The sequence below is a fragment of the Crinia signifera genome, chromosome 4 (genome assembly GCF_055691185.1).
Source record: "Crinia signifera chromosome 4, ASM5569118v1, whole genome shotgun sequence".
NCBI lineage: Eukaryota > Metazoa > Chordata > Amphibia > Anura > Myobatrachidae > Crinia > Crinia signifera.
In genome coordinates, this window is record NC_139220.1 from 242,059,550 (window position 1) to 242,084,252 (window position 24,703).

A 24,703-nucleotide genomic window follows, 5' to 3' on the forward strand; every position below is an offset into this window, starting at 1 on the left:
AAATATTAAAATTTCATAAGCTGTTTTATAGTAAAATATTTTTCCTAACTCATCGATAGCAAAATTTGATATTTTAAATATAATTTCTGTCAATGTATGTCAATATTTAAATTTTTATTAACAAAAACTGTGATGTGATATCACATATCTATGAGGACTGGTTTCATTCGCTCCGAGAACACATACATACCCATGTTCCTCATCCCAGAAATAATAGCCCCTGCTATGGTGAGCGTGGTGCACTTTGTCCATTTGGAAGGTCCGTACAAAGGTTCCCGTCTTGTATGTTTGCTTCGTGAGCCGATTGTGAATGTCTGAGAGGATGGAAAATGTTGTCCCTTTAGGATAACAAAATCCTATTTGAATCCAGTCGTTCCTAAAATAGGAGAATCATGTGTTACCACAAGTAATAAGAACTTGACATCAAATTTCCTAAGAAATTAAGTGGCCAAGAAAAATATTACATTTTGTGATGGCTATTTTTTCCTGGCTCAAAGTATATGGCGAGGATTTCTAGCAAAACATTTCAATTAACCCAAGGAAATCATTTTATAGTGCCGGGAATACAAATAACAACACTGTAAAGAGCATTTGGGGTTAGATATTCTATCTTTTCTGGTATATTTCATGGATTATATCCGAATCGTAAAAACATTCACATCAAAAGTGATTATTAGCCCACTGGCAATGAAGTCTTACACAGAGGTTAATGTTCTCATGAGGACATTGTCTCAGTAAAACAGTCATAACATTGTAGGCGGGAGTGATCATGCTACTTAAACAAGAAGTTATTTTATGAACTCTGTTTGCCCTGCTATTACTAATGGTCTTGTTATACAGTTGTGAACATACAGATTACTTATAGCCTATGATAGATAATGAAATGCTATAACTATTTAATGGCAAAGAAAATTACATGAACATAAGCATAATTTACCTTTGAAAGTTAATAAGCCAGACAGTCAGCTCCTCGGGGGCGGTCTTATCCCAATGCACTGTGTAACCTTTTTGCAGGGTGATCACTGGCTGGTATTGTTGATAATGATTGCTTTTCCCCAATGCTCCTTCTAAGAACAATGGGTGATCAGGGTACTCGTCCTTGATGATTGTCATTCCCGCATTAGCTGGTCTTCGTGCCTGGATATAGATCTACAAGCAGCACAGTGAGATTATATGTTGGTTAAGAAAGATGATAGTCCACTTTGGCCTAAGCACAGGCAAGAGAAAATGGCCAATGGTCCAGCAGAACCATCGCATAAATTTACAGTTATAATTTGACCAATTTAACACCGTTCTCAATTTTCAGAATTTATTTTCCAATTGATGAAATAGGAGATTAAATAAATTAATCTTCAAAGGTGTTTTAACATGAAAAATTCTGCCAAAGCTATTTCAATTTGTTAAGAATTATTGTAGGGACCAGCGGAATGCTGTGACCCAGTTGGTCATGTTGGAAGGTATAGGATAGAGTCAGCAGGAGCAATACATGGAAAATAAGTTTAACAAATAAACTGATTGCTAAAACCAAATGATTAAGAGGCAAGTTTAAGTAAGATTGTGATTTATTTTCTACACATAAACGAAATACTACTTACAGATACTTGTTCTAAAACAGTAGTGCTTGCAGCTATATTTGTGAACTGTGGAGATTGCACTAATACAGATGCAGCCATTGTTGCTAAATGAACCATGTGGAGATGCTCATTTTTATGTGTTATCTGTATAGTTTGGTCGGCATTTGACAACTGGATGCCACACTTTGTCATTTTGATTACTATTGCCTCATATGTATTTATTTTCCTAGTCATACAGTATATTCAAGATTTTTTTTCCTGCCAGTTACTATTGAATTATTCAAGTTGGCTTTATTTTTAACACGGGTTGTACTGTGTGTTATAAATACACAATATGTTTTTGATTGTCTCTTTATCATGCTTATCTCTTATATGAATCATATTTATACTGAATATTTTTTTTTTATAAATTACTTCAAAATATTTGAGATCAATTTGATGGAGTGGAAGATACATTTTGAAACTCAATGTACATCTGAAAGGATGGATGAATAAAGTCCTGGTTTAATTTGGGAGGGCCTTTGCCAATGCCCATTCTGTGTTCTTCCATTCATGTGCAAGGCCAGTGTATGCTTCATAAAGCAGCATGAGGACCTCAGGACTGTGGATGCATTGTAGACCTCCATCACCTCCTGTGTCCATAGCGACCACACCCACCGCAGTGATGGTAGTCCTGCCATTTACAGTTCTACAGTTTTAATATTGTTTTTGGTCAGGACAAGAACAGATTACAGATTATTTTAATGTCAATATAAAATAGATTTGCTATCTTAAAGTCACTGGTTCAGTAATTCCCTTTTATAGACGAGGAGACTTCCTGTTTTGAAAGTACAGTCCTAGGAAACTAGGGAAAGTAAATATTGATATAGGACCTATAGTAGTCTATTAAATGTAGCTTTTCCCCATGTATTTCAATGGCCCAGTTGACTGAGCAACTTGATAAGCCTGGCTACTTTTCTTACTGCTAAATGGCTACTTATTTGGTCTACTGGTCTGGCATGGTGCCCAGGTTTATGTTAGAGGAATGTACCTGCGCATATTTCCCACTGCAGATTGCTCCCTTCCAGTCTGGCACATCTAAGCAGTCAGGATGTCTCAACAACCAGTTGTCTTCCTTTACCAAGAAAGCTCCTGGATATTCTGACACGGAGCCATCAACATCATGAAAAACAGTGGTCTTGTCCCCATCCATGTCCATTTGGCTAAACCATGGTCCTGGTTCTCCAAAGAAAACCCGTGAGGAGATCTGCAACAATAGCAAACAGCTGATATGTAAGAGTTGTGCGGTTAGATGCACAAAACATATATATATATATATATATATATATATATATATATACTGTATGTATATATATATATATATATATATATATTTCAGACGATATTTAGAAATATTAAGTATCCGCAAGATGTAATAAAGAGGGCTCTCCATTTCCAACAGCAGATGCAGCCCCCATAGGTTTCCATGTGGGAGATGATAATGCGAGTTTGGCCCCCACAGCTAATGCCATCTGAAGATGAAATTGTGCTGCTGTAGCCTATGGGTTACACTTTGCACCCTATGCGGCAATGGCAGCAGTGCATGTATAGTCAGCAGACTGCACATGTGAAGAAGTCCCCATATTTCTACGTTCAGAACTACTGTCCCTGTGGGTTATAATTGATACATGCCTGCGTTATAATGGCATACTGCGATGTGATATTTGGGTGCTAAAATTATTTAATAAGTGCTGACTTTTGAAGTGCTTAAGGCACATTCTGCCATCATATTCTTAAGATACTCTATTAGAGATTTAAAAGGACCCCACCCCTCATTCTGGTGATTACAATACAGTGATTAATGACCAATAGTATACACGAGATAGACCATTTTTTTGTTACAATACATTGATTACTGACCGATAATATACACAAAAGGGAACACCACTCTTGTGATTACAATACAGTTATCATTATCCAAAAGTAAACACAGCAGAGCCCATTCTGGTGATTACAACACAGTTATCACTGACCAATAGTATACACAGCAGAGCCCACTCTGGTGATTACAATACAGTTATCACTGACCAATAGTATTCACAAGAGAGACCACTCTGGTGATTACAATACAGTTATCACTGACCAATAGTATTCACAAGAGAGACCACTCTGGTGATTCGACTACAAAGCCAATCTCAATATGTTGGCTAAGGTAAGGGCAGGATGTTCAGCATCATGGCTAGCACATGGCAAAACCTCCAGCTGCAATGACATGGAAAATGATGTGCTGATATTTAGCTACACATTTTAGCTGTAAAGTATGAAGCAATCACTATTCACCATGTGAGACAGATCATGGCATATAGACGTACAGTGTAAGATGGAATTCAGTGGCAGTGTCAAGAACTCCTTGGCAAGCCATCAGACAGATACTGTTTGTGCAATATCACTCAGACTTGGCTTGGGGATCTGGCTCTAACAGCCATCTCTCTGTCAGATAATTACTTCACTTTCAATTAGTCTATTAGTAAAAATAATAAAAAAATGACAGATTTCTTCATATGTGCGACAGTTGTGCTGTGAAAAGAATGAATAGTAATATATACTGTAAGTGAGGTTATTGAATATTATCCTATGCCCAATATTGCTGTCAGCTGGTAAACATTTACAGTATTTATCTTCAGGCTTGTTGCAGGATGCAACATAATACAACATATTATAAAACCATATTGATATGGAGCTATGTGCTATGGGGCATATGTATGAAAGCTTGCAGAGAAATACAGGGGTCTATTTACTAAAGCCTTGGATGGAGATACAGTACCAACCCACCAGCTCCTATTTCTTCATTTTTAAATACAGTCTGTGACATGGTGGTTTGGCTGCTACTTTGGGCCTGATTCAGACTGGTCCCGTGCGCATCGGACCCGACTAGGTGGTCGGACCGGTTGGCCGTCCGACCACCCTTTCTGGGGCAGGCGGGAAGCAGGGACGCATGCGATCCATCACAACGGATCGCATGCGTCCCTGCCACCGGGAAGGTTCCGGTGGCTTGCTGGGGTATCGGGTGTCCAAACACTGCTGCCAGACGTCGCAGCAGTGTATGGGCACCTTTACACTCCAATTTAGATTTCAGTTTGAACACACCTCCCCCAAATCCAACTCTCTCTGCACATGTAACATCTGCCCCACCTGCAGTGCATAATGGCTTTGTCTATCTGCAAAAATTGCAGGCTTGCTAACAGGTTTAAATCAGGCTTTTTATCTCAGTCAACTTTATCTTAGTAAAATGACTCCAAAGTACGAACCAATCAGCTCCTGTCAGTCTACAGCAGGGGTGGGCAATAAGCAGCTGTCCAGCTGTTGATGAACTATACATCCCAGCATGCCTTGCCTTAGTTTTGCTATTTGGCCATGCTGAAACTGATGCAAGGCATGCTGAGATGTGTAGTTCATCAACAGCTGGAGGGCCGCTTATTGCCCACTCTTGGTCTACAGGCTGTGTTTGAAAACCGATAGCTCTCCAAGCTTTAATACATATGCTCCTATGTTTTTCCATACATTTACATATATAGATTGTCAGGGGATAAAGACAACACTACTGACAGCAGTTGGGATTCCGGCGTCGGGATTCCAGCTCCTGTCAGTCCGACTACCGGAATTATAATTGCATCCTATTGGCAGGGTTCTATGCACATACAGTTTAAAGCAGGACAGGTACTATATAGTTATCTGAAAACGTAGACTTAGAACAACAGTCAATTGCTTGACAGCATATGGCTGACGCGAAATAGGTTGACAGGGTCAATAAGTCGACATTTAAGAGGTACACACTTGAATATGTTGACAGGTACAAAAGGTCTACACAGTAAAAAGTCACTTTCTTATTTGGGGTGTCACTGTCTATGTTAAACCACATGTGACCCCAATTAGTGTACCGCTTTGCTGGCCACACTTTGGGCAAGGTACTATTCCCAATCGTAGACTATGTGGATGGTAAATAATAAAAAAGTTTATATAAATGAGGGGGACATGTCGACCATTGCCACATTGACCTGTTACATGCCAACCATATGGGGTCGACTTATTGATTGACTACCTATCATCCGGAACAAGCATTATTATGTTATAGCAATTTACTTTGACAAGTTAAAATATACACAACTGACACATTCAAGTCTTTCGCTGATTCCATTGAAGTCTGAGACTGATCAAAGAAATGCTGAACCCTTGGTATTTCCTAATAAATGTGACATTTATGACATACTGAACTATTATTGTAGCACTTACTGGTACATCCTCAAATCTGATTTTAGTCATATTGTTGTTTGGGCAGCTCTGCCAGGAGTTATTCAGACGAAATCCAATTGCGCTAGTGTGGCGGCCATCCAGGGAGACATATTTGCGAAATGTGCAGTTTTCTACGTTGATTGGTCCATCATAGATCTGTATTCCCCGGATCGGAAAATTCCTAAGTTTAGATAAAACAACATTAATCACTGCACAGTTTAGAACTTCATGGAAGGCACCAAATAGTTTTGTACGTACATCCCTCTCGGGAGTGTCCTCCCATTGTGATCAAGCCCTCCTGGACCCCAAACAAGGTTGTCTTCCATTTCTGTCCCCACATTGTTGCTTTCCCCAACAAATATGCTGTTTCTAATTTCTTGCTTGGAACCATCATCGTCAGGAAACGTTCCGCCACTGGAAAAGTTATATGTGTAGTCAAGACAAGGAAGTAACCTGAATTCAATAAATTATGTTTATGACAAAAGTATAAATACCTAGCCAGAGTTAAGCCAATGCCATTATCGGAAAATCTGGAGAAAGAAAACAAACGAAAAACAACTTACTAAGAATGCGAAAAAGTGTGGTGATAATAATAACAACGTATAATACTCAGGGCCAGATGTATCAAGCTTCACAAGGTAATACAGTGGAGAGTGATAAACAGCCGGCTCATTCCTGTAATTTTTCAAACCCAACCCATGACAGGTAGGAGCTAATTGGCCGGCTGTTTATAACTCTACATTTTATCACTTTTTGAAGCTTGATACATCTGTCCCATTATAATTTTTTGGAATTGGAGGAGACTTATACAATTTTTCTTAAATATGCAAATTTAAATCATGCAAAAGTTACACAGGAAATGAAGAGTGCTTCTGTATATGTAAATAAATAGTTTTTTTTTTCTCATTCCAGGTACTAATAACATAAGTCCCTAATGGACAATGGGTTAACATAAACAAAATAGTAAACAAATTTGATCTGAAACTATTTTTTTCATCCAGCAATTGGTCTTTTGCATTCCCTGCTTTTTTTTTTCTTTAAATACCATCTGCCAATGGTTATTGCAGCAGATTATCTGAAATTCTAGTAGAATAAACATGGGGCTTCGCATCACAGATTGTTAAAATTCTAAACTTACTGGCAGCTGTCCAACCACACGTCTCCTCCCCGCAGCCAGGCTCCATGGTCCTGGTTCTTGTAAGCAATAAAATGCTCTATTATTGCAGGTACTCTCGGTTTTAATGGATCAGCATCCTGATGTGGCCCGTACCTGCGGAACAGATGGAGATATGAAAAGCAGATTTCTGGTTCCTGGAAATATTATCAACTTGCTGTGCTTTGTAAAATCCCCAGTTTTAATAATGTGTTTTATTGTTTTATCGGAAACCAAGAAGCCTGACAGGATTTCTGCTTATTGTGATGACGATCTTCTTTGTGGGCTTTCTGGTATTGCCTCAGTTTTTTCTATAATCAGATATCAGATAATAAGTGCACACAGAGGGGGGAATCTAATTGTGGGAAACGTCTAGGTCAACAGCAGTAGGTCAATGTTGACACCTGAGTACGTGGACTCCCAGTTAGTATCCTGCATCACAATTAGTGTTCCGCCTCACTCACACATGCTTCAGGCTAGTTTGGAGTCCATTGAAATTTAACTACACAAGATTTGCTTAAACAATTTTGATTGTATGCCTTGACATTCCAATTCCAAGTCAGACAATATATCAATTGGCTAACGATTCCAGTGATAACATACATTTATGGAGGACAGAATAGAATAAACCACAAACACAGTGCAATACATTTTTAATTACATTATTTCTATTTCTTTGCACTACATATATATATATATATATATATATATATATGTTTGTCTACACTTCGCTGGCTTTCAGCAATTTTAGATAAAGCTAATAAAGGTTACATTTTAATTTTGACATTTGTCGGTGGACACTCTTCACGGGATCTACTATATAACACATCAGCCGCGAGAGTGCCCCGAATTGGGAATCCTTTTTCTTTCTCTTTTAGTCCATTGAAATGGTAACGTATGGAAAAGTTCAACCCCTATGGGGCTACAAACAAACTTCCACATGTCCGAGCTGCATGAAGTGTGACTGTTGCCACACTGGGGTGAAAACATGACACACAATTGGAATGACTATATATAGGGTATAATGGATAAAGACATTGGGCCTGGTGCCAAGTGGACAGAATTGCATATGTGCGTCTGGTTTACTTCTAGTCATTACCATCAGGACTAGTTCCGCTTATATCCAGCATAGCACGCATTTAAGCTTTCCCTATATGAGAACATCACGTTTAGATGCTATTGAAATTGTATTGACTGCATCGCCACATGTGCGTGCGCATATTTTCTGAGCATGTGTAGTGTGATTTCTCCACAAATATGCCCTCTTCCAACTCTACCTTATCCCTAAAAAAATGTAATAGAAACATTTTGGCTGCATGGTTTCAGTCCACGGACCTGCCTATGGGCTGTTCATTCATCATATATGTCATGATAGGATACAGTTAGGAAGAAGATAATGTGAACATTGTTCATCATTATGAATAACTAGCTAAGCCAGCTTGAAGCAAAAGCTTTATAAAAGATAGTTAAAATTTATAAAATTCCTTGAAGTTATGATGGGATTTTCAGTATAATTTCAGATATAGGTGTGTAATCAATCCCTGACGATATTTCCGAAAGTCGGACATATCAGCAGTATTCGCATATAATTGATCAAATTCGCGTTAAATTTATTCAATGTTTTTCAGTTTCTTCTGTTTTTGGAAACAACAAGAAAGTCAGAAAAGTTGTGGATCAGACAATCCATGTCTTTATAGGTGGAAACAGGCACTAATTCGTAAATTTAGCATCCGTTTCCGTGAATGCAGATTTAAAAAGCAGAATCTGTAGGGGCGAGTCCCGGATGGAAAGTGCCGGGATTGAATTGGTGGTGGCCGATATTTCCGAGTATCAGAAATATCGGCCAAGACTGAATACCCTCCATACTAAGGTAAAGTTACAATCCTTGACCTTTGAGCGTGTTAAAACTAGGTCTTATGTTTACATAGTTCCATGTGATTGGATTACTTTTAAAAACATAGAATTAAATCATCTTTATTAATTTTCTACAAATGGAATACAATTCAACAACTCTATCAGTTTCAATTACCGTGCTCCAATCAGTGTAAAAATTGGTCTCTTATCTTTATCACTGGCTTCAGTAGTTTTGACTCCATTGTCGATGATCATTCCAGCCTGGGAAATCAGAGAGCGGGTAAATTGGAGTTGAACGAAGAAAACATGGACTGAGAATGACCATTTTGCAGTCTTTATATTCCATTTTCTCTATTTTTCAGATTTTATAATGTATGAAAAGAGCTGGGATGACATCTCTGCTCTGTGCTGTTTAATGTAGGACTGAGAACACTTTCAGAGGAAATATTCCTGGCAAAATGTTCAACATTTTGTGGCCAAATGAAGACGGAGCAAATATTTCATAGAACCGTTTTGAAAATTTCAGTCATCCCTAGACCGAATGATAAACCAGATGACATGGAAACATTAGCACAGACTAGGCAATGGGACTGGAAAGAATATCACTATTGCCCAGTAGAATTACGCATAATAGTTTAATCTTGCTCTGGTTAGGTGATACCGGTTACACTGTAGGGGATGCCGTCTAAATACATTTGCAATAGCAACAGCAATATGTTATTATTTTTGAATTTTATATTTTTCTGACCAAATTTTCCATCTAAGGAGTCCATTTGGCAATGGAATAAGAATATTACCAAGTGATAGCGGCAAACATTTATGAAAACTGTTGAAAATGCAAAAGGTGGTGATGTCCATGTCCAGGCCCAGATTAAGGTGTGTGGGACCCTCAGGGCAACTAAATGTATGGGGCCTCACTGCTCAAGTGTGCAATCCCACCTGCACCCTGCCTCCTACTGCTGCTCATGCCACCTCCCACTCTCCTCATTTTACCAGGGCCCGGCATATCGGTCGGTGTCCTTGCTTTTAACACTTAAACCTTTCACTAGTGTGATGCCTTGGGGCAATTGGCTTGTTCTGGTCCGGGGGTTCCTCTGCCCTGCACATGAACCTTAATGTTAGGGACCCATTAGATGAGATCACCTAATTGTGGATGGTGGGACTATATTTTTGCTAAGCCCCTCAAATTTACTCTATGTTATATTGTAGTTTATTAGAATTATTCTGATTTGCTGTGTATAGTATTTAAAGTGTGAACCTGCATTTTCTCCTTTTTTTATATGATATACTGGTAGTTATTTAAAATAATGCCCCTCCATACTTATTATGTAGTCATATGTTTGGGCCCCTGCCATCAAGTTGTTAAATCAGAACTGTCGGTCAACCAATCAGTTTGCTTTCAGTTTCTAAACTGCACCTAGTTGACGCTATGAATAACACTTCATTTTGGCTTTGTCCTATGTCTGTGGAAATTGCAACATGATATTATGTAATAAACTGTGTGTCAATGCTGCATAATGGAAAGTAAAACATCCCTATATAATGTCTATGATGCGCACAAATCAAGACTCACCCTGTAGTTGGAGTGCGCGCGGTTGTTGATGAATTTTCCAAGGGGAGTGTGTTCGGAACGTCCTGGTGCATATAGTCCCTCAGAGGGTCCGGTAGGCACATGGTGAAATATGAACCAAAATCCAGTTTCCTAGGTAAAAAAATAATAAGGCTCTCAAACTTTTCACATGTATCTATTCTCCTCATACTTTGACAAGCAATATTAAATGTATTTTATTATTATTCCACCCTGTCATATAATCCAACCTATAATATCCCATATAACTAAACCACATTAGACTTTCCACAACGATTCTCCAGCAGTGAGCATTACAATGAAAGAATATATGGGATTATGGTACTTGGGAGATTTCATGTTTTTATGTATTGTTGCGCTATCCAAAGCATTTAAATTTCATTGATGGTCATAAAACAGAACTGTCCTGGCCAGAACATTAAAGGTGAGAATTAGGAAGGTTAATGGAGCCTATAATTACTCAGTGAGTTACTGTACACTGGGTAGGAGCTCTTACTGGACTCCAAATACAAGGTAACATATAATCTATTCCAGATGGAACCCTAATTCATGTCAGCCTTAACAGTGCTCTGAGAACAGTTCCTTTGTATTGTATGGTTACGCTTAACAGATGACCTTCAAGCAGTACTTACTTCAGAGCCTGCCGCTGAGCAGTTGATGAGGTTGTTGTTGGGATTGGCTATCCAGAAAGTGGATACAGCACTGAAGACAAACAGAAAGCACATTAAATGGTTTTTCTGTACTGTGCACTCTCCAGATGGATACCTCCCAACATGACTCATTCCAGGAGGGACACAATGCTCTGCTCCTGGACTTCCCTGGTCATGTATGATTGCCGTCACCAGTTTTGAAAAAGTTAATTGATAAGAAAGGTGTTTCACCACAGTTGATGGTAATCATACATGACCAGGGAAGTCCAGGAGCAGAGCATTGTGTTCCTCCTGGAAAGGGTCATGTTGGGAGGTATCCAGATGCACTCAAAGCCACAATCACAAATTGACAAATAAAATGAAGCACCTTGGTGGATGCGGGTGAGTGGGCATATTGAAGGCCAGGGCATCCCCACAGGTGTGGTTCCTGTATTATTTAAGCATATGACATCCAGCATCTTCATGTATAAAAATACTAGATTACACATAATTACAGATAGTATGGTGGCAAAAGGACCTCAGTTACTTGAAAAAGGGGTGTTGGGGTGTGTTGACTTAAACTAAAAGGGGAACAGTGGGCAGTAAGCGCATACACCAAGACGGTCACATCCATGCATTTATATTCAAGGTTCAAGTAAACAGAAGAACAATGGAAGATCACCTGCCTGCATATTCATAACCTGTGCAATGAGCAGAGCATTTTAGCTGGCAGTGCATAAACCATTCATGCTGTGCCTCCCCTATTTGAATTTTGAACTGCATAGGCTCCCATGGTCAGATTCATTATCCTTCTCCATGTTTCCAACAAAATAATTTATTTCCTAACCAGAGAGATGTCTTCAGGAGTGACAAGGCTTCTAGCCAGAGAAAATGTGGTCACCCAATGGATTAATGTTATTTGAATATCATGGCCATCTTAGTCTCCCATTGAGTACATATGGGTATTTTAAACAACACCTGACAATGTGTTTTCCACCACCATTAGCCAGGTGACTTTCTTGGTAAAGAATGGGGCTCCATCTCAATGTCACAGTGTGGTACACATACAGTAGGGAACACATGCTGGCACAATACCCTTCTGTATGTAGTGGTGTTTTCATTCATTCATTCTAGGCTCAGACTACTCAATACTACTGGCAAGTAGTATTAGAAATATTTTTTATAAGTTATTCTATCTTGGTGTTCACAAAGCAGTTGGTATAGTAACCTAGATTTTAATTATTTGTTACTTAAACAATGTCATGAGAACAATTCTTTATTTTAAATCACCTTTAAATCTTACTGATTCCCCTATCTGTGAATTAAGTCGACATGTATATTTTTGATTCAAACAGTCCAATACTCACTTGCAATCCTGCCTGGGCTTTGCTACATATCCTGGATAGGAGCCTTCAGTGATTGTCTTGCACATCTTATTGTCTCTGTCAGAAGGTAGCAACGTCCCTGCTTTGATAAGAAGTCCCAGACAGTGGTCAAATGTGTTGCGTTCCTCAGGACCATCTTCCGTGAAAAAGCAATGACCAAGGGTATCATAGCCAACAATATCCTTTACCTAGACAAGAAGGACCAATATACTATATTACTTAAACAGATACGATACTTAGAACAGTATTAGCAACAAATATATGGATGGCATGCATCATGTTCTTTCCAAAAGACAACAACTTGTGAAAAATGTGTTTCAAAAGGAGCATTCAGTACATATAAAGAATCAGTGTTCTATTGTCAGAGAACATATAATGAAAGCAACAGAGTATCTTACCAGCAAACCATTGGAGGCATGGACAGTAACACAGCGGGAAAATGCATGATGGATGGAGATGTCTTTCACATAGGTGGGGGGGTAATATCCTCCTATTTCATCCACATCACCAGCTGTGTGGAAGTGAATGGGATAATGTCCCATTGTCTGCTGCCCCATGTGCCTCAGCTCTGCTCCTTCCATATGAACTGCCTTGAAGCCTTGACTAATCTGAAATAAACAAGACATGCCATCTTTTCCAAGGTCAACTTTATAAATCATGACATTATGACACTTCCCAGACTTCTGTCATGTTATTCCAGCCTTGCTCACCATTACTTTATTCATAATAGGTAACATCAAGAGTATGTATTACGCTTCTGCTGCCATAATACAGAACCTCTGTTTTTCATTTTCTAAACACATTAAAAGTCATTGACACAGTGAAGCATTGGTGTTTTATATATTTATGTTTCTTCAGGATGCAGAAATGTGGGGATTATTTTATACAAATCATTATTAACTATACACCAGAATTGTAAACTATAGATATCTGAAACATTGGGGCAGATGTATTAAGCTTTAACAAGAGATAAATCCAAGGGTGATAAGGAGAGATAAACGTCCAGCCAATCACCTGCTAGCTGCCATGTTACAGCCTGTGTTTGAAAAAAAGTCAGTAAGGAGCTGATTGGCTGGACGTTTATCTCTCCTTATCACCCTTGCATTTATCTCTTGTTAAGGCTTAATACATCTGCCCCAGTGTTCCCTAGAGTTTTATTGCGCAGGGAATTTAGTTTTTCAGATGATTGTTGTTTTGGTAAATCAGTTTATACCTTTATATGGCCTCCAAATGTATCGAAGTCAAAATATTTACACACAGCGCTGTTGTAACAACTGTCCTCCATTTCTCCATAAATGACAATATTCCTACTCAGAAGACCAACTTCCGCTCTCATATCCACTCCGTCCATCTCTTCTCCAATGTGGAGATATTTAGCTCTACCTACAAACATAACAGGATCTCATTAGTAGAATAAAAAAAAAAGATCTTGTTATACAAAAAGGTCTCACCTTGGAATTATATAACAGCTGGGTAGATGCATGAAGCATTGATAAGGGAAGAGAAGTGGCCCATGGCATCCAATCAGCTGCTCTGTATAGTTTTATATTATGCAAATTATAGATGTTACTTCAGTGCTGATTGGTTGCCTTGGGCCACTTCTCTTTTGGCTCACTTCTCCTCCCTTATAACTGTTTCATACATCTGCCCATTAAATTCCATAGTAGCTACAATGTATAACTACCTAGCTAAGAACTGTATCCTTATTCAGGAATAAAAACTGCACACAAGTTGAAACATGGCTTTGGAATTACGTGTACTGTACATATACATTTCAGCATTGAGAATCAGAATGTCAAAGTACTTTATGTTTCTTTTTTGCACATTATTGGTAATTACAGGACCAGCATCCTTTTTGTAAAAAGCTTTTTTTTTTTAAATATTTAAATATGTTTACAGGCAGTTTTGCCAATTGTTCTGCAAGGTCTAATAATCAGAGAGAACCCGTCATCACAATATGAAACCATCTCACCTTTAAAGGAGGTCAGTTTGGTAATCAGAGTCAGAGAAACAATTTTTATGTACTCCTGTATGTAAAATGATTAAAAATCCCATTTGTAGTTATCACTGGATGAAGTTACAAGCTACAAAGTCATATAAGAAAAAGAACCTTAATATCTGTAAATATGAGGAATGCTGAAATACATGGTAGACAAGTGAAGCCAGACGTGTCCCGTCTTCCTATTTCTCTACCTGCTTTGAAGCAACAAATCACATATGGTCCCAGTTTCTCTCCTACTTATATTCCATCATAAAATTCCATTGTCCACTAGAATTAGAGGATTACAAGTCACAACATTCTCAGTCTGGTTGCGTGCAAGCTTAATATGTCCTCCTTTTATCATGTCTGGGAACCCCATTAATGCGTACACGCTCTGCTCAGCTTTCAGTGCACCTCTTAGTACAATTATCAATACATGATGGGAAACCTTTCAATCTATATGACATTAACTATGAAACCGCCAGGCAGGGGAAGCGAAAACCTCAAGTCTAGAAAGACAGGTAGATATGCTGATTTCTGCACCAAACTCTTTACAACAGGCATGTCCAAACTGTGGCCCTCCAGCTGATGTGAAACTACACATCCCAGCATGCCTTGCCATAGTTTTAGCATTCAATAGCAAAACTGTGGCAAGGCATGGTGGGACTTGTAGTTTCACAACAACTGGAGGGCCATAGTTTGGACATGCCTCCTTTACAAGCTTCCTGAAAATAAGGAAATGATGCACAACAGGATTCAGTGACATTTATAACTCTGCAGATCAGATATGTATGTATACTTCCAGTTAGCACAAGTGTTATGTAATCAATGAATTGCAAATACACTTCCTATAAGCTCACATTAGCACTGTGTTTTATCCATTATTTCCCAAAAGGTTGCACCACATTAAAGGACACATTCTAGGTTAGTATGTCACGATGGTGACGAATGCGGCAAAGCTATATAGTGATCTATCTGATGGCAGAAAGTGATCAGACATGGACATAATACTGTATCCATGATAAGTGGCTGAAGTGCACAACTCTGCTAAAATGCCAAAATCCAGATTGTTTTCTCAGGATGAGTTATTTTACATGGTACATGTTAAAGCGGTGTATATTGGGAGGCGTCCTTAGTAGAATTGTTAGACAGGTAAACAACAAGATTTTCTGATTATAGCATATAGGGGCAGATGTATTAAGCATGGAGAAGAGATAAACTGGAGATAAAGTGGGGATAAGTTAACAGGAGATAAAGCACCAGCCAATGAACTCCCAACTGTAATTTTCAAACAGAGGGGCAGATGTATTATAGCAGCGCTTATCGCGCCGCTATAATACTTCCTGCTTCGCCTCATTAGCGAGGCGAAGCAGGAGGGGAGACCGTCAAGATGTATTAACATCTTGTCTGCCGAAGCGGGGGAGCGCTAACTCCCCCCTCCGGCGATGTCCCCTCCTGGAGATAGCGCATCAGTTTACACTGATGCGCTGTCTCCTGTCCCCCGGCCGGCTGCACAGGGCATGCGCGGGATCTCGCTACTCACGCGAGATCCCCAGCGCAGCCAAGAGCTGACAGCAGGGACAGCGCTGTCCCTGCTGTTTAGATAGGGCTTTGCCAGCCTGATGCTGGCGAAGCCAAAAACGGCAGCGATGCTGACCGTTCATACATTCGGCCTGCTATCATTTAGATAGCAGCGCCGATATGGACAGGGGCGCATAGCTGGCTGCTTCATACATGGGGGAGAAGCGGTATCAGTGCACATAACGTGCGCTGATACCCCTTCTCCCCCATAACGATCCTTCATACATCTGCCCCAGTGTTCATTGGCTGGTGCCTTATCTCCTTTACCATATCGCCACTTTATCTCCACTTTATCTCTTCTCCAGGCTTAATACATCTGCCCCGTTGTATCCTCTTATTGTGCATTCTGGGCAGCTAGATGACATGTTCTGAGCAGCATGGTAGCGTTGGCTCACCTCCCCACATGTTATAGATCTCCTACACATGGCATCTATTCAGGGATTGATGTGATTTACACTGGTACTGTAGTTGACCCCAAAAAATACAGGTGAAATGCAGTCTTGGAGTCAGCCATTTAAATGCCCACCTAGCAGTGACATCATGCACAACACATTGGATCGATGCTTTGTAAGTGCATCTAGAGCAGGCATGTCCAACCTGCGGCCCTCCAGATGTTGTGAAACTACACATCCCAGCATGCCTTGCCATAGTATTGCTATTGGGGAATGCTAAAACTATTGCAAGGCATGCTGGGATGTGTAGTTTCACAACATCTGGAGGGCTGCAGGTTGGACATGCCTCATCTAGAGCAATTGGCAAATAGGTTGGTGGATTGGCCAGGTGTGTACCTCTATGTATGCTAAATCCCAGTCTTTGTATTATTCTGATCACTCCCAAGTGCTATGGAGTATGCTGGTTACTGTATAAATAAATCTTAGTAAAAATAAATAAGAACATTAAAAATCATGCACGTCACATAGGTATAATTATACATATAAACACAGTACGTAAACATCTTATCATTGAGTTATTGTAAAGATTTAGACATATGGGTCTCTCGGTACCTAGACATATGTTTCACATGCTCTTTTAATGTATTAAAAATAAACTCAACTGGTGTAATTAGCATTGCTTTAAATCAGCTTCACTCCCAATAACACTCTGGAGAGATAGGTACGGATAAAATTCATTCTGCGTCGCCTTGCATGAAATCTGTTGTCTGTTAGTGAAGCTGAACAGAACAAGTGTCCCACTTGCATGCTTTTGATTTAATCATAAAGCTGGTCATGCTAAGCTGTAATCACTGTAAAATATGTCAAACATGCACTGTGCGCAGGCTATATATAAGCCAGTTCTGTAGACTTGGCTCAATCCACAATGAAAAAAGTTATTTTAGAACATTTAATTGTAAAACTGAAAATACTCCCTTTTAATGATCTATTTAAAAAAAAAAATGGAATGCCTTTAACTCTGAGCCTGAAAAAACAGATACCTAGAACAATACCAGAAGCAGGCAAACTTTCCATGTTTCTCCCTGCCAGAGCTGAACTGTGTCAGTGAGTAAAAGTCAGTGGCAGAACATGAAGTAACTTCAAATTAAAACATGTGGAAAAGGCAATCGCAGCCTACGGAAAAAGGAATAAGGATATACATTTCTCAGGATGCGGTCAGCAGTTCGACAATAAGTAGGTCGACGGTCAATAAGTCCACACCTGAAAAAGGTCGACATACCTTAGGTCCATATGGTCAAAAGGTCGACACATGAAAAAAAGGTTGACATGAGTTTTTTGTGTTTTTTTTTCCAGAACGGCTTTTTCCTAGCTAACTATTTATGTGGACACAGAGTGAGAATATAATATTGTGCCGAACGGACTTCGGGCACCGTGCCCGAAGCATGTAGAGCGAGGCGAGCCATGCCATGGGACACAGCAAACTTATATGGTGTCTACGTTGACATACTGTAAGTCAACATAGACACCGGAAAATCATATATCAATCATCTCGACCCTTTCCATGTCGACCTATTGATTGTGTAAACCTTTCAACGCTGTCGACATAAGCCTTGTAACCTTTTTAATGTGTCAACCTATGGCATGTCGACCAATAGTGGTCGACCTATTAACTGTCAAATTTAATTGGATCAACCCTATGACTCATACCCACATTGTTCCCGGCCAGTAGATACTAGCTCATCCATAGCTCAGAAAACATGACTTTCTAAAAACCTCATTGGCTGAGCACTGAGAATGCTACTGATTGGTTCACCAGCTATTAAGTAGAGTGCTCCTAAGGAGCGGTTGATCCATTATGTGGATGGTTTTTTACACTGGACAAAGTACGCAATGCCAATGTTCAAGCACTGAGTCTGAGTGGCAGGGGAGTGGCGTCAAAAACACAGGCGTGTCTGTTTCCTGGGCGTATACCTACCTTTAGCTGCGATATATGGAGAGGAACATGGCATCAGAGTCGCTAATACTGCGGCCAGTCTACGTGACCATAAGTTAATTTATGGAGTCAATATTGTCTGCTATGTTCCAGAGACAAAATCTCTACTGCACATGTGTTGCAGTGATTTTTTTCTGGCAACTCTGACGCTGGATAGGTAGCTGATAAAACATGGGTGCCGAGTGTGGTTTTGGCACTCCTGAACCCGGGGGCCAGTGTGCACCATGCACATTTGCACCCACTACAGAAATGCCAATGTAATGAAGCATGCTGGGAATTGTAGTTTAACAACAAAGAGTGACAATGCCTACATTTAGACTCAACTACAAGAATCCTAACATTTATCTCAAACAGAAAATATTATTTTAATTGGGTTGGGTTTTGCTGATAAGACTGTTCTCCAGTGAAATGACTACACAATACACATTTATTATCTATATCAAAAACAGGCAATAACACCAAACCCTTCCTTATCAAAACTAATGTTATTGTAAGATTAAAAAAAGGCAAGAGCCTGTTAATCTTTACGCTGAAGAAATGCTTTATTATCTTAGGAAGTATAAATAAAGCTGATGGGAGGATGCTTGGTGGAATATTATCAAGATCTCAGCTTATTGTTTAAGTGTCAAGTTCTATATAATGTTCTCAGCAGCTCCAGAACAGAACCAGCTGGCACGTGCAGGAGAAATTCAGAATTGACATGTGGTAACCTTAGCTTATTACCAGGCATTAGGGATATAACAAGCTGCAGCATGGAATGCAATGATTGTTCATAGTCATTAGCAATTAGAGTAATCTTGTTTGCCCAGATCTTACATATTTTCAAATATAATTACATTCTGCTTTTATGACTTTGTAGTACATGGGCTGTGGCTCTACTATTTGAAAGAGTAGTGGTTTCTACCTAAGTGAGCTGTTTTCTCTGCATACTTTCTAGGCTGTAGGATGTTTCGTCTTTTTTACATTTTAAATGTAAATAATGCATGTTACTAATGCAGGGTTGCCTACAGTCCCGGATTGGCCGGGAGGGTCTTGGAGATCGGGTCCCCAGAAAGGTGGGAAAACCTTCCAGTTTCCCCAGCGCCCGCCCACCCACTCACCTTTGTCCTGTTGTTTAAATACCGCAATTCGCAGCTTTAAAATTACATAATTTTATCCCCGCCCTCTCATCGGAAACCCGCAAATCCCGGTATTTGCCGGACTGGGGCCAGATGACGCCGATATCAGGCCCCGACCCTTACAGTTCTGCTGACAGTCTCCTCTCCGGGATTTTTCTGGAGAAGAGACTGTAAAAGTAGGCATCCCTGTACTAATGTGGCTTTAATATCAGTTACATGTTAAGGTGTCCATACACGGTACAATTGTTTACAATTTGGACTAGATCGCAATGCATCGCATTGCATTCGTTTTGCAATGCTATGAGATGCAATCTAGTACAAAAAGTATGTGCAGCATATACTTTTTGAGCTGTGCGATGGAATGTGCATGGCAGAGCACATCTCATCGCACCATGCAATGGTACCATGTATGGGCACCTTTACACAGATGCGGAAACTATTTTTCTTCTTTGACTAAAGCAGTGCTTCTCAAATCCATCCAACAAAAATGGCCCCAATAAATCTGCAACGTATTGTTGCAATTTGCAATCCCCCAATACTGGGTCAGGGAATCAGGAAGGCTCAAGGCAGGTGGCTAGGTTGCCTTGTGGGAAATCTGGGCCTGCCCTCAGGTAGTGAGGCCCAGTAAGGATTTCTCTTGTACACGTATGGGCCAGGCCAACCCTGTTTGCAAGTGTAATTTCCCCCTCCTATACACCTTCAAATTGCAGCTTTATCAACCATTAAGGGTTGGAACCTATCGACACAAATGTAACCCTACTAGCCCACAACAAGTACTGCTGCATTACATCTTTCCTCTACAGGTAATTATATAAGCTGTATATATTGCAAGGTAATGTATAACATATAGAAGTGGCACCTTGTGAGCGATTGGTCCGATAGAGGATCATTGACACAGCTATACTTAAAAAATAAAACACATGTAATGTAAGAATGCTCTAAAAATAGACCATTATCGTTTTAACTTTGTTTCACTTTTAAGATGAAATAATTCCATGCTGGGAGGGGGAACATGATAACAATGTTGCAGGTATTTTCATGTTTCCTTCTGAGCTTACTTCTTGATTCTGTTCCCCAGTACAAGCAAATTGCCACTGGATACCAGTTGTCAGTGCTGGAATGTTACTCCATGCGCTGTATACAGCTAGTGCGTGCTCTGTCCTGAGAGACAAATGACTCCTGATAGCGAAGAACGTGTTGAATAAATGACAGAGAGGCTAAAGCTGCAATTAACAGCGGACTTGATTTGTTTTTCGTAATCCAGGTTCTGACTCATAGCATAAAGATTTCCCAAAAACCCACGCAGGCTTTTTATAACATAATTACAAATATTTTGTAAAGTTTTTTTATTGCTAAGTGAGAAGTGATTGAATATGATGTTATGATGCATGGTGATGGGGTTACATGGCATGCCAGACCTTTTGCTCTGTGTGTGTAATGAAGAACAGAGCTAGGTCAAACTAGAATTAGGTTTTGTGATATTCCAACAGATGTTTGGTAAAATGAATAGAAGATTGGAATTACCAAATAAACAGAAAAGTGCAATTTAAGCTGAGCAAGTGGGTACTACATGAGCAAACTATTTCCTGTCATAAGCTTCAACCTCTCAGTGCCAATCCTTTGCTTTATACTTTCCAGATTCATGCCTCCCAAAATAGCCCATATCAGTAGGAACACAATGATCTGCTTCCATGTTCCTGATGTGGGCTGACTGAGATATGTTATGTTAGAAAAAAACACCCCTTAATGTAAATGATTTCATATTCTAGATTGCTGCAATTCAGCATCAACAAAGCAATGGTTAAAGAGGACTTTATCTTCATCTTTGGCTTTGTAGACCAGCCCCTCATCCAAAGCCTGAACTCTTTCAGCCTACATGATATTTTCCTACCCGTAGGTCTGAGCCCACCTCTCTAACTAATTGTTTGCTTTCTACCATTAGAATCTTCCTCTACCATTTGGATATTCCAAAGCTCAGAGCCTCTTCTCTTCTATTTTATACTGTGTTTTGGAAGCCTTATGTGGACAGATTCTGCTGCATGACCCAGATTTGTCCCATCTGGATTCTGTTGCATGACCCAGATCTGTCCCATCTTGATTCTGCTGCATGACCCAGATCTGTCCCATCTGGATTCAGCTGCATGACCCAGATCTGTCACATCTGGATTCTGCTGCATGACCCAGATCTGTACCATCTGGATTCTGCTGCATGACCTAGATCTGTCCCATCTGGATTCTGCTGCATGACCCAGATCTGTCCTATCTGGATTCTGCTGCATGACCCAGATCTGTCCCATCTGGATTCTGCTGCATGACCCAGATCTGTCCCATCTGGATTCTGCTGCATGACCCAGATCTGTCCCATCTGGATTCTGCTGCATGACCTACATCTGTCCCATCTGGATTCTGCTGCATGACCCAGATCTGTCCTATCTGGATTCTGCTGCATGACCCAGATCTGTCCCATCTAAATTCTGCTGCATTACTCAGATCTGTCCCATCTGGATTCTGCTGCATGACCCAGATCTGTCCCATCTGGATTCTGCTGCATGACCTACACCTGTACCATCTGGATTCTGCTGCATTACTCAGATCTGGCCCATCTGTATTCTGCTGCATGACCCAGATCTGGCCCATCTGGATTCTGCTGCATGACCCAGAATCTGCATCAACAATATAAAGTCAATATACAGTAAACCATGTAAGTATAAAACAGAAGTATGAACTCTGCAGAATAGCTACTGTATATACTGGTTAAATTCCAGCAAACGTTTGCATAACCAGTGTGTACGGAAAGAATAAGGCAATATACACTGTAGTAGGCCTGGGCTAGCCTTAGCCACCACAACATGTGATGATTCATGGAGGGGGGGCAGAAGGAGAAAGCTGGGCACCACGCAGCAACTGGCTCTCCAGGGTGCAGGATGCCTTCCAGTAAATGCATAAGCTGAATAGATGCATATCTTTAGCAAATATACATATTCTGTAAATCATCACTGAAAACATTTTGCTAAAATTTTATGTGTTTTAGTCCTAAGGACATAATCTACACAGGTTTTTATGAGGACATTGAGTAGGTTGCCTGCCAGTGTGAGACATCCTGACAGATGACGCCATTTTTGGCTTTGCAAGTAAAGCAGGCCTATATTGGTAATTTTCCACTGCTCTTGGTTTTCTACCCATCACCACATCACACATTATTTTTAGTGAATTATGTGTGGTTGGCAAAGATAAAGTAGTAAAAGAAATGAGAAAAAAATAAAAGAAAATTAGCATAATGCCCTAACTACAGTATGCTTAACAGTACAGCCCTATGCGTCTACTGTGTCTATATGGTGAACACGAAATCAGATATGGTAATTCTGAAATCATGCATATATATATATATATTTTAAAGTCTTTCATACATCAACTAAGAATCCTTTTTAATATCCAATACACTGGCTTTATTTTCCTTTATTGCTCTCACACTGGGCCAGATGCACTAAGCTTCAAAAGTGTTAAAATGGAGGGTGAAAAACAGCCAGCCAATCAGCTCCTGCCTGCCATGTCACAGACTGTGTTTGAAAAATGTCAGGCAGGAGCTGATTGGCTGGTTGTTTATCACTCTCTATTTTATCTCTTTTGAAGCTTAGTGCATCTGGCCCAATGTCCTATTCCATGTTATAGAAGAGAGAGAGAGAGAGAGAGAGAGAGAGAGAGAGAGAGAGAGAGAGAGAGAGAGAGAGAGAGAGAGAGAGAATGCCATTTACAAGCATTGCATGAAACTACCAACTGTACCTCACACAAATGCTTGCACTTTTGCAAAATGATGATACCCATAGTTTCGGTTACCTCACATATCTATTCAGTGCTACATGATGTCTATATAATACTACCTCACATCTCTATACAGTGCTATCTCACATCTCTGTATAGTACTACATCATGTCTTTATACAGTGCTGCCTGACATCTCTGTATAGTGCTTCCTGACATCTATATATATATATATATATATATATATATATATATATATATATATATATATATATATATATATATATATAGCACTACCCCATGTACCTATTCAGTTCCTTCAGGCGTCTCTTTACAGTGCTACCTGACATCTCTGTGCTTTTACTTCTGACCCCCCTTCTTGTCTGGGCCAATCTCCACACCCTCGATTCCAATCCTGTGGCATGAATATTTTATTTATTCTCTTCTCAATTTATGTATTTTATTGTATTTTTCATTGTATTTGTTTTTATGTGGTCTTATTATATATATAGAAAGTAAAAATATACCATTGTGCCAAACACTTGCCATTTGTTTTTATGGTTTAGCGCTGCTCACATGCCTTGTGCATGACTGCAGTTGTGTGTTTTTCTTGGTGGGCACCGACTACCCCCCCCCATTTTAAGCAGCTGCTTTGCTTAAGAATCCCAGCTACTGTCATAGCGCCTGATCACTCTTTGTGAATTCTACCTGACATCTCTATTGCGCTTCCAGGCATGTTTAAATTATACAGTGCTAGCTCACATCTCTGTATAGTGCTACCTCTAGTCTTAGTATAGTGCTTACTGACATCTCTATGTAGTGCTGGCCCACGTTTCTATAAGGTGCTACCTCATGTCTCTATAGAATGCTATCTGGCATCTCTATATGGTACTATCTGGTGTTGATAGGGACTGGCCTCACCCATTGGCATAGGCCCCTGATACTGTATTCCTCTGGTGGGACCATGATGCCCCCTTCAGTCTGACACTGTGTCTCTATGCAGTTCTACCTGAAGTCTCTTTATAGTGCTACATGACATCTCTACATAGTGCTACCGGACTCATATCTATATGGGACAACTTGCAGTCTCTATATAATGCTAACTCACAGCTCTCTATACAGTGCCACATGATGTCTTTATACTGTACAGACAGTGCTACCTGACATTTCTATACAGTGCTACCTCACACCTTTATATAGTGCTACCTGAAGTTACTGTACAGTGCTTCCAGAAATCTCTGTAAAGTGCTACCTCACATCTCTTTGCAGTGCTACCTCACATCTCTGTACAGTACTGTCTTACGTCTTTATACAGTCCTACCTCACATCTCTATACAGTGCTACCTCACATCTCTGTACAGTACTGTCTTATGTCTTTATACAGTGCTACCTCACATCTCTATACAGTACTTTCTTACGTCTTTATAC

General features: G+C 39.9%; 1 protein-coding gene across 2 annotated transcripts in view; it reads right to left on the bottom strand.

Moving 5' to 3' along the window:
- Nucleotides 1-24,703, bottom strand: part of CEMIP (cell migration inducing hyaluronidase 1) — a 118,236-nt gene that overhangs the window by 9,738 nt on the left and 83,795 nt on the right. For both annotated transcript variants that reach the window (XM_083184162.1, XM_083184161.1), the window contains 13 exons: nt 13,666-13,835; nt 12,851-13,060; nt 12,435-12,640; nt 11,071-11,140; nt 10,424-10,552; nt 9,026-9,111; nt 6,982-7,113; nt 6,338-6,373; nt 6,102-6,257; nt 5,844-6,024; nt 2,605-2,820; nt 938-1,149; nt 191-376 (listed from right to left, as the gene is read on the bottom strand). In XM_083184162.1, the coding sequence (XP_083040288.1) occupies nt 191-376; nt 938-1,149; nt 2,605-2,820; nt 5,844-6,024; nt 6,102-6,257; nt 6,338-6,373; nt 6,982-7,113; nt 9,026-9,111; nt 10,424-10,552; nt 11,071-11,140; nt 12,435-12,640; nt 12,851-13,060; nt 13,666-13,835 (1,990 nt within the window). The remainder of the gene's footprint in view (nt 1-190; nt 377-937; nt 1,150-2,604; nt 2,821-5,843; nt 6,025-6,101; nt 6,258-6,337; nt 6,374-6,981; nt 7,114-9,025; nt 9,112-10,423; nt 10,553-11,070; nt 11,141-12,434; nt 12,641-12,850; nt 13,061-13,665; nt 13,836-24,703) is intronic.